Here is a 10,223-nt window from a genome sequence, read left to right as displayed (position 1 = left end):
ATACCCGTTCCTGCACCCAGGTCATGGCAGCAAGGAGACGAGCAAATCAGAGCGATCCAGAAAAAGGTATAAGACAACAGAGAACAGCAGGTGCGGTGTGAGTCACCACCCTTATTTCCCCTGGCCCCGGTGAGGCCCTGTGGGCTAGTGCTCCGGCCCAGGGCTCCTGAGACCTGGTAGTCCCAGCTCAGCCACCCCAAGTGGCATCCACCCCTGGCCTCAGTTTCTCCTATTCTAGAGCTATTTAGACTAAGCTTTTTAGGTCAGGCACCCAGCCTGCTGGTTCACCCTCTTGGTCACTCTTGCTGCCACACTGGGGCCCCAATTTCAGTGACAGTGTTTAAGCACACCGTGCAAGGGGCCCCTCCATCGTAGTGACTGTTGAGCAGCATCCAGCGTTGTAGAGTCCAGCCGCTCTGGGAGGGGCTGCAGGGTCATTCATGCCATTAACATGTAGAGCTCCTAGCACAAAGGGACCTCATACCCCACCCGGAGCCCCCCAGCCGCTGCTGCTCTGCAGCTGGACAACACCTTGCACAGCGGGCTGCCACGAGCGTGCTAATTCCCTCATAACGCATTCCCTCCCTCTCCCTTTCAGAGAATCGCCCTGGACAAAAACCAGAGATACTCGCCTCCAGCCTGTTATATTTCTTCCAAAAAACAAAGTTAAAAAGAGAGACACCGATTCAGCCCGCATGTTTGCTCCCACAAAACATCCCTCTACCCCGCCCTTCACCAGCCCGCTCCCTGCCTCTGCCCTCAGGCACAAGCCAAGGGAGATTTCAACACGAGCACTGAGAAATCAATGCACCAGCCATTCTGCATTCATCTCATGCACACGCCCGCTAATTTATACAGGTAACAAGGGTCTCTCTCTCTCTCACACACACCCCTACACACCTTATACAGAGAACAGGGCTAGGGCTCCCCACACAATTCGCACCCCTCCCCAGACACCCTCAGAGCTCCCAAGCCTGTGTGGAGCTCAGGTGTGGGTCCCCGTGGGAACAGAAAGATGCTTGGCTCTGCCCAGCTTCTTGGCAGCTGGGAGGTGGAAGGGCCCAGTCCCGCTGAGCGGGGGAGCTAGAGTGAAAGCCCCAGAAGTTCCCCGATGCTTCCCGGCGTGGCAGGGCTCCAGGCGAGGGGGGAGTCTGTGGGGAAGAGGCTCATGTGCTAGACATAATGCCGCTTTTCTCGCTCTTCACCTTTAGGAACTCCGCCATGCTGGAGAAGTATTTCTGATTGGCCTCCGCCACCTTCTTCTCTGCCGCTTGTGGGTTAACTATCTCCAGACCCTGAGACAGAGAGACAGGGGACTTGGATTTGCCATGCGTGCCTGATCCCGAGACATGGCCCCTGTGGGGTGAGGCATGGGGGGTGTTTATACAGGGACCCTTTGCCCAGTGCTGGGGTGGGAGGCTTTTAACAGCTGCACTGCATGTCAGTTTAGGACAGGAAGGGGTCCTTATGGGAGACATCGGTAAAGAATTTTCCAGCTGGGACAAGAGCTGAAAGATCCCTTGTCTGCCACCTGCCTGTAGCCAGCTGCCTCAGGAAGGGGCCAGAAACGCCCCACACCCACTTGAAGGAAATTTCCTACCCCTCATTCATGAAGGGCTGTTCAGGGCAGGAGAGGGTCAAAGGCCACATCAATATCACCTCCCCAACTGCTCTTGGAGGTGCCGCATCCTTCACGAGCCCAGATCTCTGGCAGCCATGGGGCTTACCTGGAGCGGAGTGAAGGCCACGCTGGAGGCTGTGCCTGAGGAGCGGTCCCGGATTGTTGATTTCCCGCCGTACACCATGCTCTGCTTCTGGAGCGTGCGCTGGGCGGGGATGGAGGGACGCGGGGTTAGCATAAGGATGGTACGGGGGGACGACCTAGACTGGGAAGGGGAATGCCAGCAGGGAGCGGGGCTGCGATCGGAATCATGGCTTTGTTTCCAACACAGTCCAAGTCTGCAAGGAACCTGAGCCCATCGCTCAGAGTGGGGAGCTCTCAGTGGGCAAGTACTGGGGGGAGCCCGACTGCCTCTGTGGTGGGGAAAGGGAACCCCATTGCTCCTGAGAGGAGGGGGTCTCTACTGGTCCGTCATGGGAGGAAGGGCTCTGATCCGCCATACTTGCTTGGCGCAGAGAGTGGCCGCCACTGGGGTGGGGCGGTGGGATCGGCTCCAGTGTCATGGCACTATGGGACCCCAAGGCGTGAAGGAGGACCCGGCCCGCATGACTCCATCCCGTCTCCCTTGCTACCTGTAAGGTCTTTGAGATCCTGGCTTTGGTAGCCTCGTTGACCTGCGTCTGCCGCACCCGGCCGCTGCCCGACTTGCCCAGGTGGCCCAGGCTGAAGCCCAAGTCCTCTTGGTAGGCGTCTTCCTCGATCTGCGGTGGCAGGGGCAGATTCCAGGAGTCACATGGGGAAGGCAAGTGGTGAGAGCTCAAAGCACCCTAGAGACTGGCCCTGACTAGCACCAAGTACCTGCTTTGGAGTGGAGGGTACAAGTTCTATTTTGGGGTGGGGGTAGGGAACAACTTGCACATCTCTAGCGAGTGCTGGTCTACACAGAGTGCGGCTCTGGATTAACTCCAAAATCAGCATCCACAAGGAATTCACCAGGGGCAGCTGCCAGCTCACTCCCGACCTTCATTCACACTCTGCTTCATGCACAGACCAGCCTGAACAACCACAACTGGGGGAAAGGAACCCAGGAGTCCTGGCTCCCAGCCCCCACTGCTCTAACCGCTAGCCCCCACTCCCCTCCCAGAGCCAGGGATAGAATCTCTGTGGGGAGGGGGACGAAGGTTGGAGGCTGCTCACCTCCCCGAAGCTCATCCTGTTGGCCTGTTTCCGGATCTCCGTGAGCCCCAGTCGCTCCTTCATCTTCCGATACCTGGGAGGGAACGGCTGGTGGATTGGTGCTGGACTGACCATGGCGCTCGGGCGGGGGAGGGGGGAGATGTGTGTGTGGTTGAATTATGGGACTAGGACACCTGGGTTCTACTCCCAGCTCTGGGAAGAGACTGGGGTGCCCTCTAGAGGGGAAAGGCCCCAGGGCCCCATTCCCTGCCCCTCTGAGCCAGCCAGTGCCTGCCCTGGTGCCAAATGGGAGCCAGCACCCCCTAGCATGGAGAGGCTCTGTGCCCCATTACCCATGCCCCTCAGCCAGCCTCCCCCGCTGGTGCCAGATGGGAGCCAGAGCCCCGTGAAGGCCCCCACTCAATCCCCTCTCACCTGCGGCCTCCTCGTTTCTTTCTCTGGCCATCCAGGGGGGCCGGCAGGGGCTTCACCTGCTTCACAGGGGGAGGCTCCTGCCATTTGTCAAACTTCCGTTCAATCTCCTCCTTGAGGTCGTAGCCCACCTGCCAGGGGAGGGGAGACACTGAGAACTAGCCAGGCAGTCGCCACGCCCCACTGCGCACAAGGAGGGCCCAGCTAGGGGGCCAGATCAAACACACGAAGGGGGCTGCTCTTACCCCTAGACCCCATTCTCCTCCCAGAGCCAGGGAGAGAACCCAGAAGTCCCAGCTTCCAGCCCCCCTGCTCTTACTCCTAAACCCCACTCCTCATATTTTTGATACCCACCTTCCCCTCTGGGCTCTCATGGAAGCTGTCAACCCGAGCCGCCAGTGTGCACTTTGCAGCAACAAGACGAGCCGCCTTCCTTCGCAGGTCCTGTTGGGGAGAGAGGTGTCAAGGTGCTGGGAGACAGAGCCTGGGGGATGAAGCACAGGGGCATCGGGATGCGGGGAGGATGGGCAGAGCAGGGAGATGCAGATGAGTGTCAGGGCGCTGGGACCTGGTGTGTGTGAGAGCGCAGAGAAATATCGGATCCAGGGACAAAGCGGGGAGATGCAGAGGAGCTTCGGGGCCCTGGGATCAGAGTGCGGGGGGAGAAGGGAACCAGATGGTGAGCCAGGTGTCAGGGGCTGAGATATGGGGGAACAGAGTGGGGAGATGCAAATGAGCATCAGAGTGGAAGGGGACAACAAATGGGGAAACAAGGTTGTCAGGATGCGGGGATCTGGGGAAGGGGGGAGCGATGGGAAGACAGGCGTCAGGGAGCTGGGTGGGAGGGGAGAGCTCAGAGGCACTGAGAAACGTCGGGGTGTGGGATCCAGAGGGACAGAGTGGAGGGGCATCGGGGCGCTGGGGGTGGGGGAAGAGCTCGGAGCACTGAGAAACATTGGGGTGCGGGAGGGGATATAGAGTGGAGGGGTGTCGGCTGGGAAGAGCTCAGACGCACTGAGAAACGTTGGGGTGTGGGATCCGGGGGGACGGGGACAGAGCGGGGCGGTGCAGAGGAGCCTTGGGGGCCCTGGGATTGGGAAGGGGGGAGAAGAGGAGGAGAAGGGGACCAGAGTAGGAAAATGCAGATGACCATCAGTGTCCTGAGATGGGCGGGGCGGGGGAGGCTAGATGGGGAGACAAGGTTGTCATGATACTGGGATCAGGATGCTGGGGGCGGGGGGTGGGGAAGAACTCCGAGCACTGAGAAACATTGGGGTGCGGGGTCTGGGGGGACAGAGCGGAGGGGAGGTGGGGGGAAGCCAGGTGTGTGTGTGTGGGGAGGGGGGGAAGACAACGACGGGACTAGAGCGGACAGGCGATGTGGCGCTGGGACCTAAGGGGACAGAGCGGAGGGGAGGTGGGGGGAAGCCAGGTGTGTGTGTGTGTGGTGGGGGGGAAAAGACGACGACGGGACTAGAGCGGACAGGCGATGTGGCGCTGGGACCTAAGGGGATAGAGCGGAGGGGAGGCGGGGGGAAGCCAGGTATGTGTGTGTGTGTGTGTGTGGGGGGGGGGAAGACAGACAACGACGGGACTAGAGCAGACAGGCGATGTGGTGCTGGGACCTAAGGGGACAGAGCGGAGGGGAGGCGGGGGGAAGCCAGGTATGTGTGTGTGTGGTGGGGGGGAAAAGACGACGACGGGACTAGAGCGGACAGGCGATGTGGTGCTGGGACCTAAGGGGATAGAGCGGAGGGGAGGCGGGGGGAAGCCAGGTATGTGTGTGTGTGGTGGGGGGGAAAAGACGACGACGGGACTAGAGCGGACAGGCGATGTGGTGCTGGGACCTAAGGGGACAGAGCGGAGGGGAGGCGGGGGGAAGCCAGGTATGTGTGTGTGTGTGTGGGGGGGGGGGGGGAAGACAGACAACGACGGGACTAGAGCAGACAGGCGATGTGGTGCTGGGACCTAAGGGGACAGAGCGGAGGGGAGGCGGGGGGAAGCCAGGTATGTGTGTGTGTGGTGGGGGGGAAAAGACGACGACGGGACTAGAGCGGACAGGCGATGTGGCGCTGGGACCTAAGGGGACAGAGGGTCCGTACCGGGGGCAGTGACTGCACGATGTCGCTGTGGTAGATGTACCCCGTGTGGGGCAGCACCGAGGTGCTGGAGAAGCCGGACAGGGTCTTGCGCTGGGCTCCCAGGAGCATGATGTTACAGGCCGGCATCTTTGAGAGGTTGGTGAGGCCGCCAGCGATGCCTGCGGGGTGGACGGGCAGCGTTAGACACCCGCCGTCTGCCTGGGCTAGATAGGAGCCGGTGCTCCCTAGCAGGGAGAGGCCCCGCCCCCCGCCCCACAGCCCCTCACCCATGATCTTGGCAGCAGTGGAAGCACCGACGATGATGGACAGGTTGGGGGCGATGAAGGACATGCGGGACTCTACGTACTCGTAGATGCGGTGCTTTGATTGGTTGAGCTCCAGGGCCATGTCACAGGCTTCCTCGATGCATTCCAGCTCCTCCTCTGTCAGCTGCTGCCTGCGTGGGGGGGGGGGGGGGGGATGGGGTGGAGAATGACAGGTGACCCTCAGGCCCCGGCCCCCGGGGGGGGCTGCACAGATACCCTGGCACCCGGCTCGGGCTCCAACAGGGGCCCCCAGATGCAGGGCAGGTGATTCCACGTCTCAAATGGGCCCAGCCCAAGCCCTCCCACCGAGATGCAGCTACTTCTGGGGCGGAACATACAAATAGGCTGGAAAAGGGAAAGGCCGGCCAAGGTTCCTCCTGCCAGATCTCACAAGCAGCCCCCTGGGATCTCTTATGCCGGGGCAGGCTCAGGGGCAGCAGGGACTGGAGCCACTGAAAGCTGGAGCCAGGGATAGAGTCTAGGAGTCCTGCCTCCCCCCGCCCTCCAGCTCAGGGGTCAGGTCCCTGCGAATGGGAAACGGAGCACTGGGAGGGGCAGCCGGGAACAGAAGACAGGAAGGAAGGAGGGGCCCAGTGCTCCACTGCCCACACAGGAGGCAGGATCCGCTGCAGGCCTCCCGACTACAGTGGCAGGTGGGGGAACTGGGGATGGGGGCTCCTGCGGCCTGGTGTCCCGCCCCTCCCCCATGGCAGGGATCAGAGGGGTGGGGGGCCGCAGCCCAGCGTACCCTTGTGTGGTGGAGGCCGTGACGCTCACCACCATGATGGTGGCGTTCGTCAGGATCTGTTGCACGTTCTCGTTGTTCTTGCACTTGTCCAGGCTGTTGCCCAGCTCCTGCACAGGGACGACACAGACAAACACGGTGTGTGTGTGTGTGAGATAGCTGGGCTAGGACAGACACACGGACACAGCCCTGGTCCTGCTCAGCCTAGCCCCAGCCCCAAGGGCACCGTAAAGGAGGGGGGGGGGGAGGGGGAAGGAGAGAAGAGAACAGAAGATGGCAGGTCGCCAGCCAGAGCCTGCTGCCCCTGCCCAACCCTGGCTACCCCCCACATCACCCAGACCCCTGGTGCCCCCCTCAGTTTGCCCCCATGTCTGGCTTTTCAGTGCCCAACCTCCCTCACCTGGACCCTCAGTGCCCACCCCCCATCACCACCCAGATCCTCAATGCCCACCCCACCTGGCTTCCCCCCAACCCCCCCACCATCTGGGCCTTCAGTGCCCACCCTTTGGCAGCCAGACCCTTGGTCCTGCTGCCACTTAACTCCAGCAACACAGAAGTCTGGGTCACCCCAAGCACCTGGATGTTCACTGTTTGCTTCTCACCCCCCTGCCCAACCCCTTCAGTTCCTGCCCTTCACCCCCCACCCTATGCCCAGCCCCAGCACCTTATCTGCCCTCCCCTCCGCCCAGCACTGCCCATCACTTGTCCCTCCTACCCCACCGATAGCAGCAGCAGGCGGGAACAGCGCACACCTTGACCGTGCGGATGTAATCCAGAGCGTTGGGGACCAGGGACTCCAGCTCGGGGAATCGCTTGGAGTATTTATCCCGGATGAATTTGTGGATGATGTCTGATGGGACACAAAGGGGGAGGGGAAGGGACGAGACCCCTGTTAGTAACTAGGGAGCAGACCTGGAAATCATCTGGGGGCCCTCTGTCTTCTGTCACAGAAGCCCCCAGACCACACTAGAGCAGCTGCGTGTCCCCAGCCAGGCCCTGTATGGCTGCACATAGACAAGAGCTGGGGATTATCCCACCTGGCTATTTCACAAACTCAATCTCACAGCCCTTAAAGAAGGGCAGAGCAGTTCCCATTTTCACAGATGGGGAAACTGAGGCACGGGGGGGGGGGGGGGGGAAATGGTCACCCAGCAGCCCAGCTAGGAATAAACCCAGCTCCCAAGTCTGCGGTGCTCTAACCACAAGGCCACACAACCTCCCTTTCCTTCTGAATTAACCCTTCTGCTTCCCCTTCTCTGCTCTCGCAAGCGGAAGGTCCCAAATCAGAAGCTTTGGTTACTCAGTCTGACTCAGAGCAAGGAGAGTCTGTTTGCCCGACTGTGTGCCAGGGACCTCCTCCAGCCACGGACATGGCAGAGAGCAGAGCTGTGTACGCCAGGAGCGCATCCCTGCTGGGGCGCGTGCTCTGTATGCTCACAGAAGGGGCCCCCCCGTGATCGTCTGCACAAGGCAAGCCAGAGAACTTCCCTGACTTCGCCATGGAGAGCCTTGGGGGAGCACAAGCCAAAGGAGATGGAGTCTGTCCCTCGCACGGCACCTCCCATACCCCCAAACACACTCTGCACCCCCACCCCACAAGCTTCTCTTTCAGCAATGCCCGCCACAAGGCGGGCCACTCACTCAGTTCATTCTCGATCTCCACCGTCAGATTGTTGGCATCGACGATGACTCGGTACTCCGGAGCTGCTTCCACCGGCCCCATCACTGCGGAGACAACGCACATAAGGATCTCCCTGGGGCTGCCTGGGGCGCTAGGGGGTGCTCTCCCCTAGGAGTCAGGGCTGGTCCCAATGCCCTGTATGGCAGTAAGGGGCGCTGTGCTGCAGGGAGCAAGGTGGGGGCTCAATAGGGGGCGCTCTCCCCACACAGACAGTGCTGACCCCAGTACTAGGAGGTGCTGGGATGCTCGTGGTACCACCTTTGCAGTCAGAGCAGAGAGGTTAGCTTCGCTCTCACCCCACCCCACCCCCGCTCCGGTACCTTCTGTGGCTTTCGACTGTTTGCTGATATACTCCTCAATCTTCACCATGATCTCCGCAAACTGCCAAGAGAAAACACAGCAGGCTCTTCTGTACTTGGAAAAGGTGAAGTGAGTGGGGGAAAGGGAGGCAGCAGGGGGTGCTCTCCCCTCTGAGTCAGGGCTGACCCCAATGCCCCAGCATGGCATTAGAGAAAAGAGGCCCCATGTTTCATTCACCGCCCCCAAGCCAGCCAGCCTGTCCCCAACCTGGGGCCAGATTGGAGCCAGCACCCCTTAGAAGAGAGAGGCCCCATGCCCCACCCCCAAGCCAGCCAGTCCCTGCCCGGGGGCTGGATGGGAACCAGTGCCCCCCTGGAGGGGAAAGGCCCCATCTCTCACCATCTTGCTGTCCCATAGCTTGGCGATGCTCTTGACGGAGTCGACGCTGAGGTCCAGCTGCATTTCCTCCTGCACATCCTCAATGGCCGGCTCATCTTCCTCATCTACAAAGTTCTCCTCCTCCTCCGCCGCCTCCTCCAGGTCGGCCAGCAGCTCGTCCGCCAGAGACATCCTTCAGGTCTGGGGCAGCGCGGGGAGAGCAGGGAGCGGAGGTGAGCAGAGCCTGGAGCAGGGGAGGCTTCTCCACACACCCCACCCAGACACCTTCTGCCCTCGGGGTTACCCCACCCCACTGGCCACCTAACGACCCCACCCAGGGCCCCGGCAGGGCTGGAGTCAGACCTCCTTTTGTGAGCCAACCTCTCCCCCTGCCCCCCAACCCCTCCTCCCTGCCTGCAACCCCATTCCCCCCCCATGGGCCCCACCTCCCCCAGCCTGCCCCCAACCCCTGCCCCACCTCTGCTCTCCCGTATCTGTGCCCCACTGCACCCCCACCCCCCCTTCACTGTATCTGTGCCCCACTGCACTCCCACCCCTGCAACCCCACCCGCCTCCCTCCCCATGGGCCCCACCTCCCCCAGCCTGCCCCCAACCCCTGCCCCACCTCTGCTCTCCCGTATCTGTGCCCCACTGCACCCCCACCCCCCCTTCACTGTATCTGTGCCCCACTGCACTCCCACCCCTGCAACCCCACCCGCCTCCCTCCCCATGGGCCCCACCTCCCCCAGCCTGCCCCCAACCCCTGCCCCACCTCTGCTCTCCCGTATCTGTGCCCCACTGCACCCCCACCCCCCCTTCACTGTATCTGTGCCCCACTGCACTCCCACCCCTGCAACCCCACCCGCCTCCCTCCCCATGGGCCCCACCTCCCCCAGCCTGCCCCCAACCCCTGCCCCACCTCTGCTCTCCCGTATCTGTGCCCCACTGCACCCCCACCCCCCTTCACTGTATCTGTGCCCCACTGCACCCCTGCCCCCTACGACCCCCCCAGCCTCCCTCCCCATGGGCCCCACCTCCCCCAGCCTGCCCCCAACCCCTGCCCCACCTCTGCTCTCCCGTATCTGTGCCCCACTGCACCCCCACCCCCCCTTCACTGTATCTGTGCCCCACTGCACTCCCACCCCTGCAACCCCACCCGCCTCCCTCCCCATGGGCCCCACCTCCCTCTGCCTGCCCCCAACCCCTGCCCCACCTCTGCTCTCCCGTATCTGTGCCCCACTGCACCCCCACCCCCCCTTCACTGTATCTGTGCCCCACTGCACTCCCACCCCTGCAACCCCACCCGCCTCCCTCCCCATGGGCCCCACCTCCCTCTGCCTGCCCCGCGCCCCCGCCCCCCTGTCCGTTACCTGCTCGCGCCCCTCCCACTCCCCGGTCTCCGCGCGTCACGTCCCCGCTTCCGGCCCGCGCCGCTGGCGTCACCCCGGTCCCGTTAACGAGCCCGCCTCGCGCTACCTCCGCC

The 10,223-nt window shown here is 62.3% G+C and overlaps 1 protein-coding gene across 2 annotated transcripts; it reads right to left on the bottom strand.

The window, feature by feature from the left end:
• Positions 1–619: 619 nt before the first annotated feature.
• On the bottom strand, positions 620–10,222 carry PRPF31 (pre-mRNA processing factor 31). 2 transcript variants are annotated; one of them, XM_078850186.1, is made up of 14 exons: positions 10,111–10,222; positions 8,762–8,941; positions 8,383–8,443; positions 8,023–8,106; positions 7,134–7,231; positions 6,385–6,491; positions 5,598–5,767; positions 5,332–5,489; positions 3,584–3,673; positions 3,233–3,360; positions 2,819–2,891; positions 2,254–2,382; positions 1,728–1,826; positions 620–1,295 (listed from the first exon to the last, which is right to left on the bottom strand). In XM_078850186.1, the coding sequence occupies exons 2-14, from the start codon at positions 8,930–8,932 to the stop codon at positions 1,167–1,169; spliced, it is 1,497 nt and encodes a 498-aa protein (XP_078706312.1). In that variant the 5' UTR covers positions 8,933–8,941; positions 10,111–10,222; the 3' UTR covers positions 620–1,166. The 2 variants fall into 2 exon arrangements, with proteins under 2 accessions (XP_078706312.1, XP_078706313.1); XM_078850187.1 differs by lacking the exons at positions 8,383–8,443; positions 10,111–10,222 and having other exon boundaries at positions 8,762–8,877.
• Between the last annotated feature and the right edge of the window lies 1 nt (position 10,223).

The sequence above is a fragment of the Lepidochelys kempii genome, chromosome 23 (genome assembly GCF_965140285.1).
Source record: "Lepidochelys kempii isolate rLepKem1 chromosome 23, rLepKem1.hap1, whole genome shotgun sequence".
NCBI lineage: Eukaryota > Metazoa > Chordata > Testudines > Cheloniidae > Lepidochelys > Lepidochelys kempii.
Note: the sequence above shows the minus strand (reverse complement) of the source record. Positions and strands in the feature narration are given on the sequence as shown.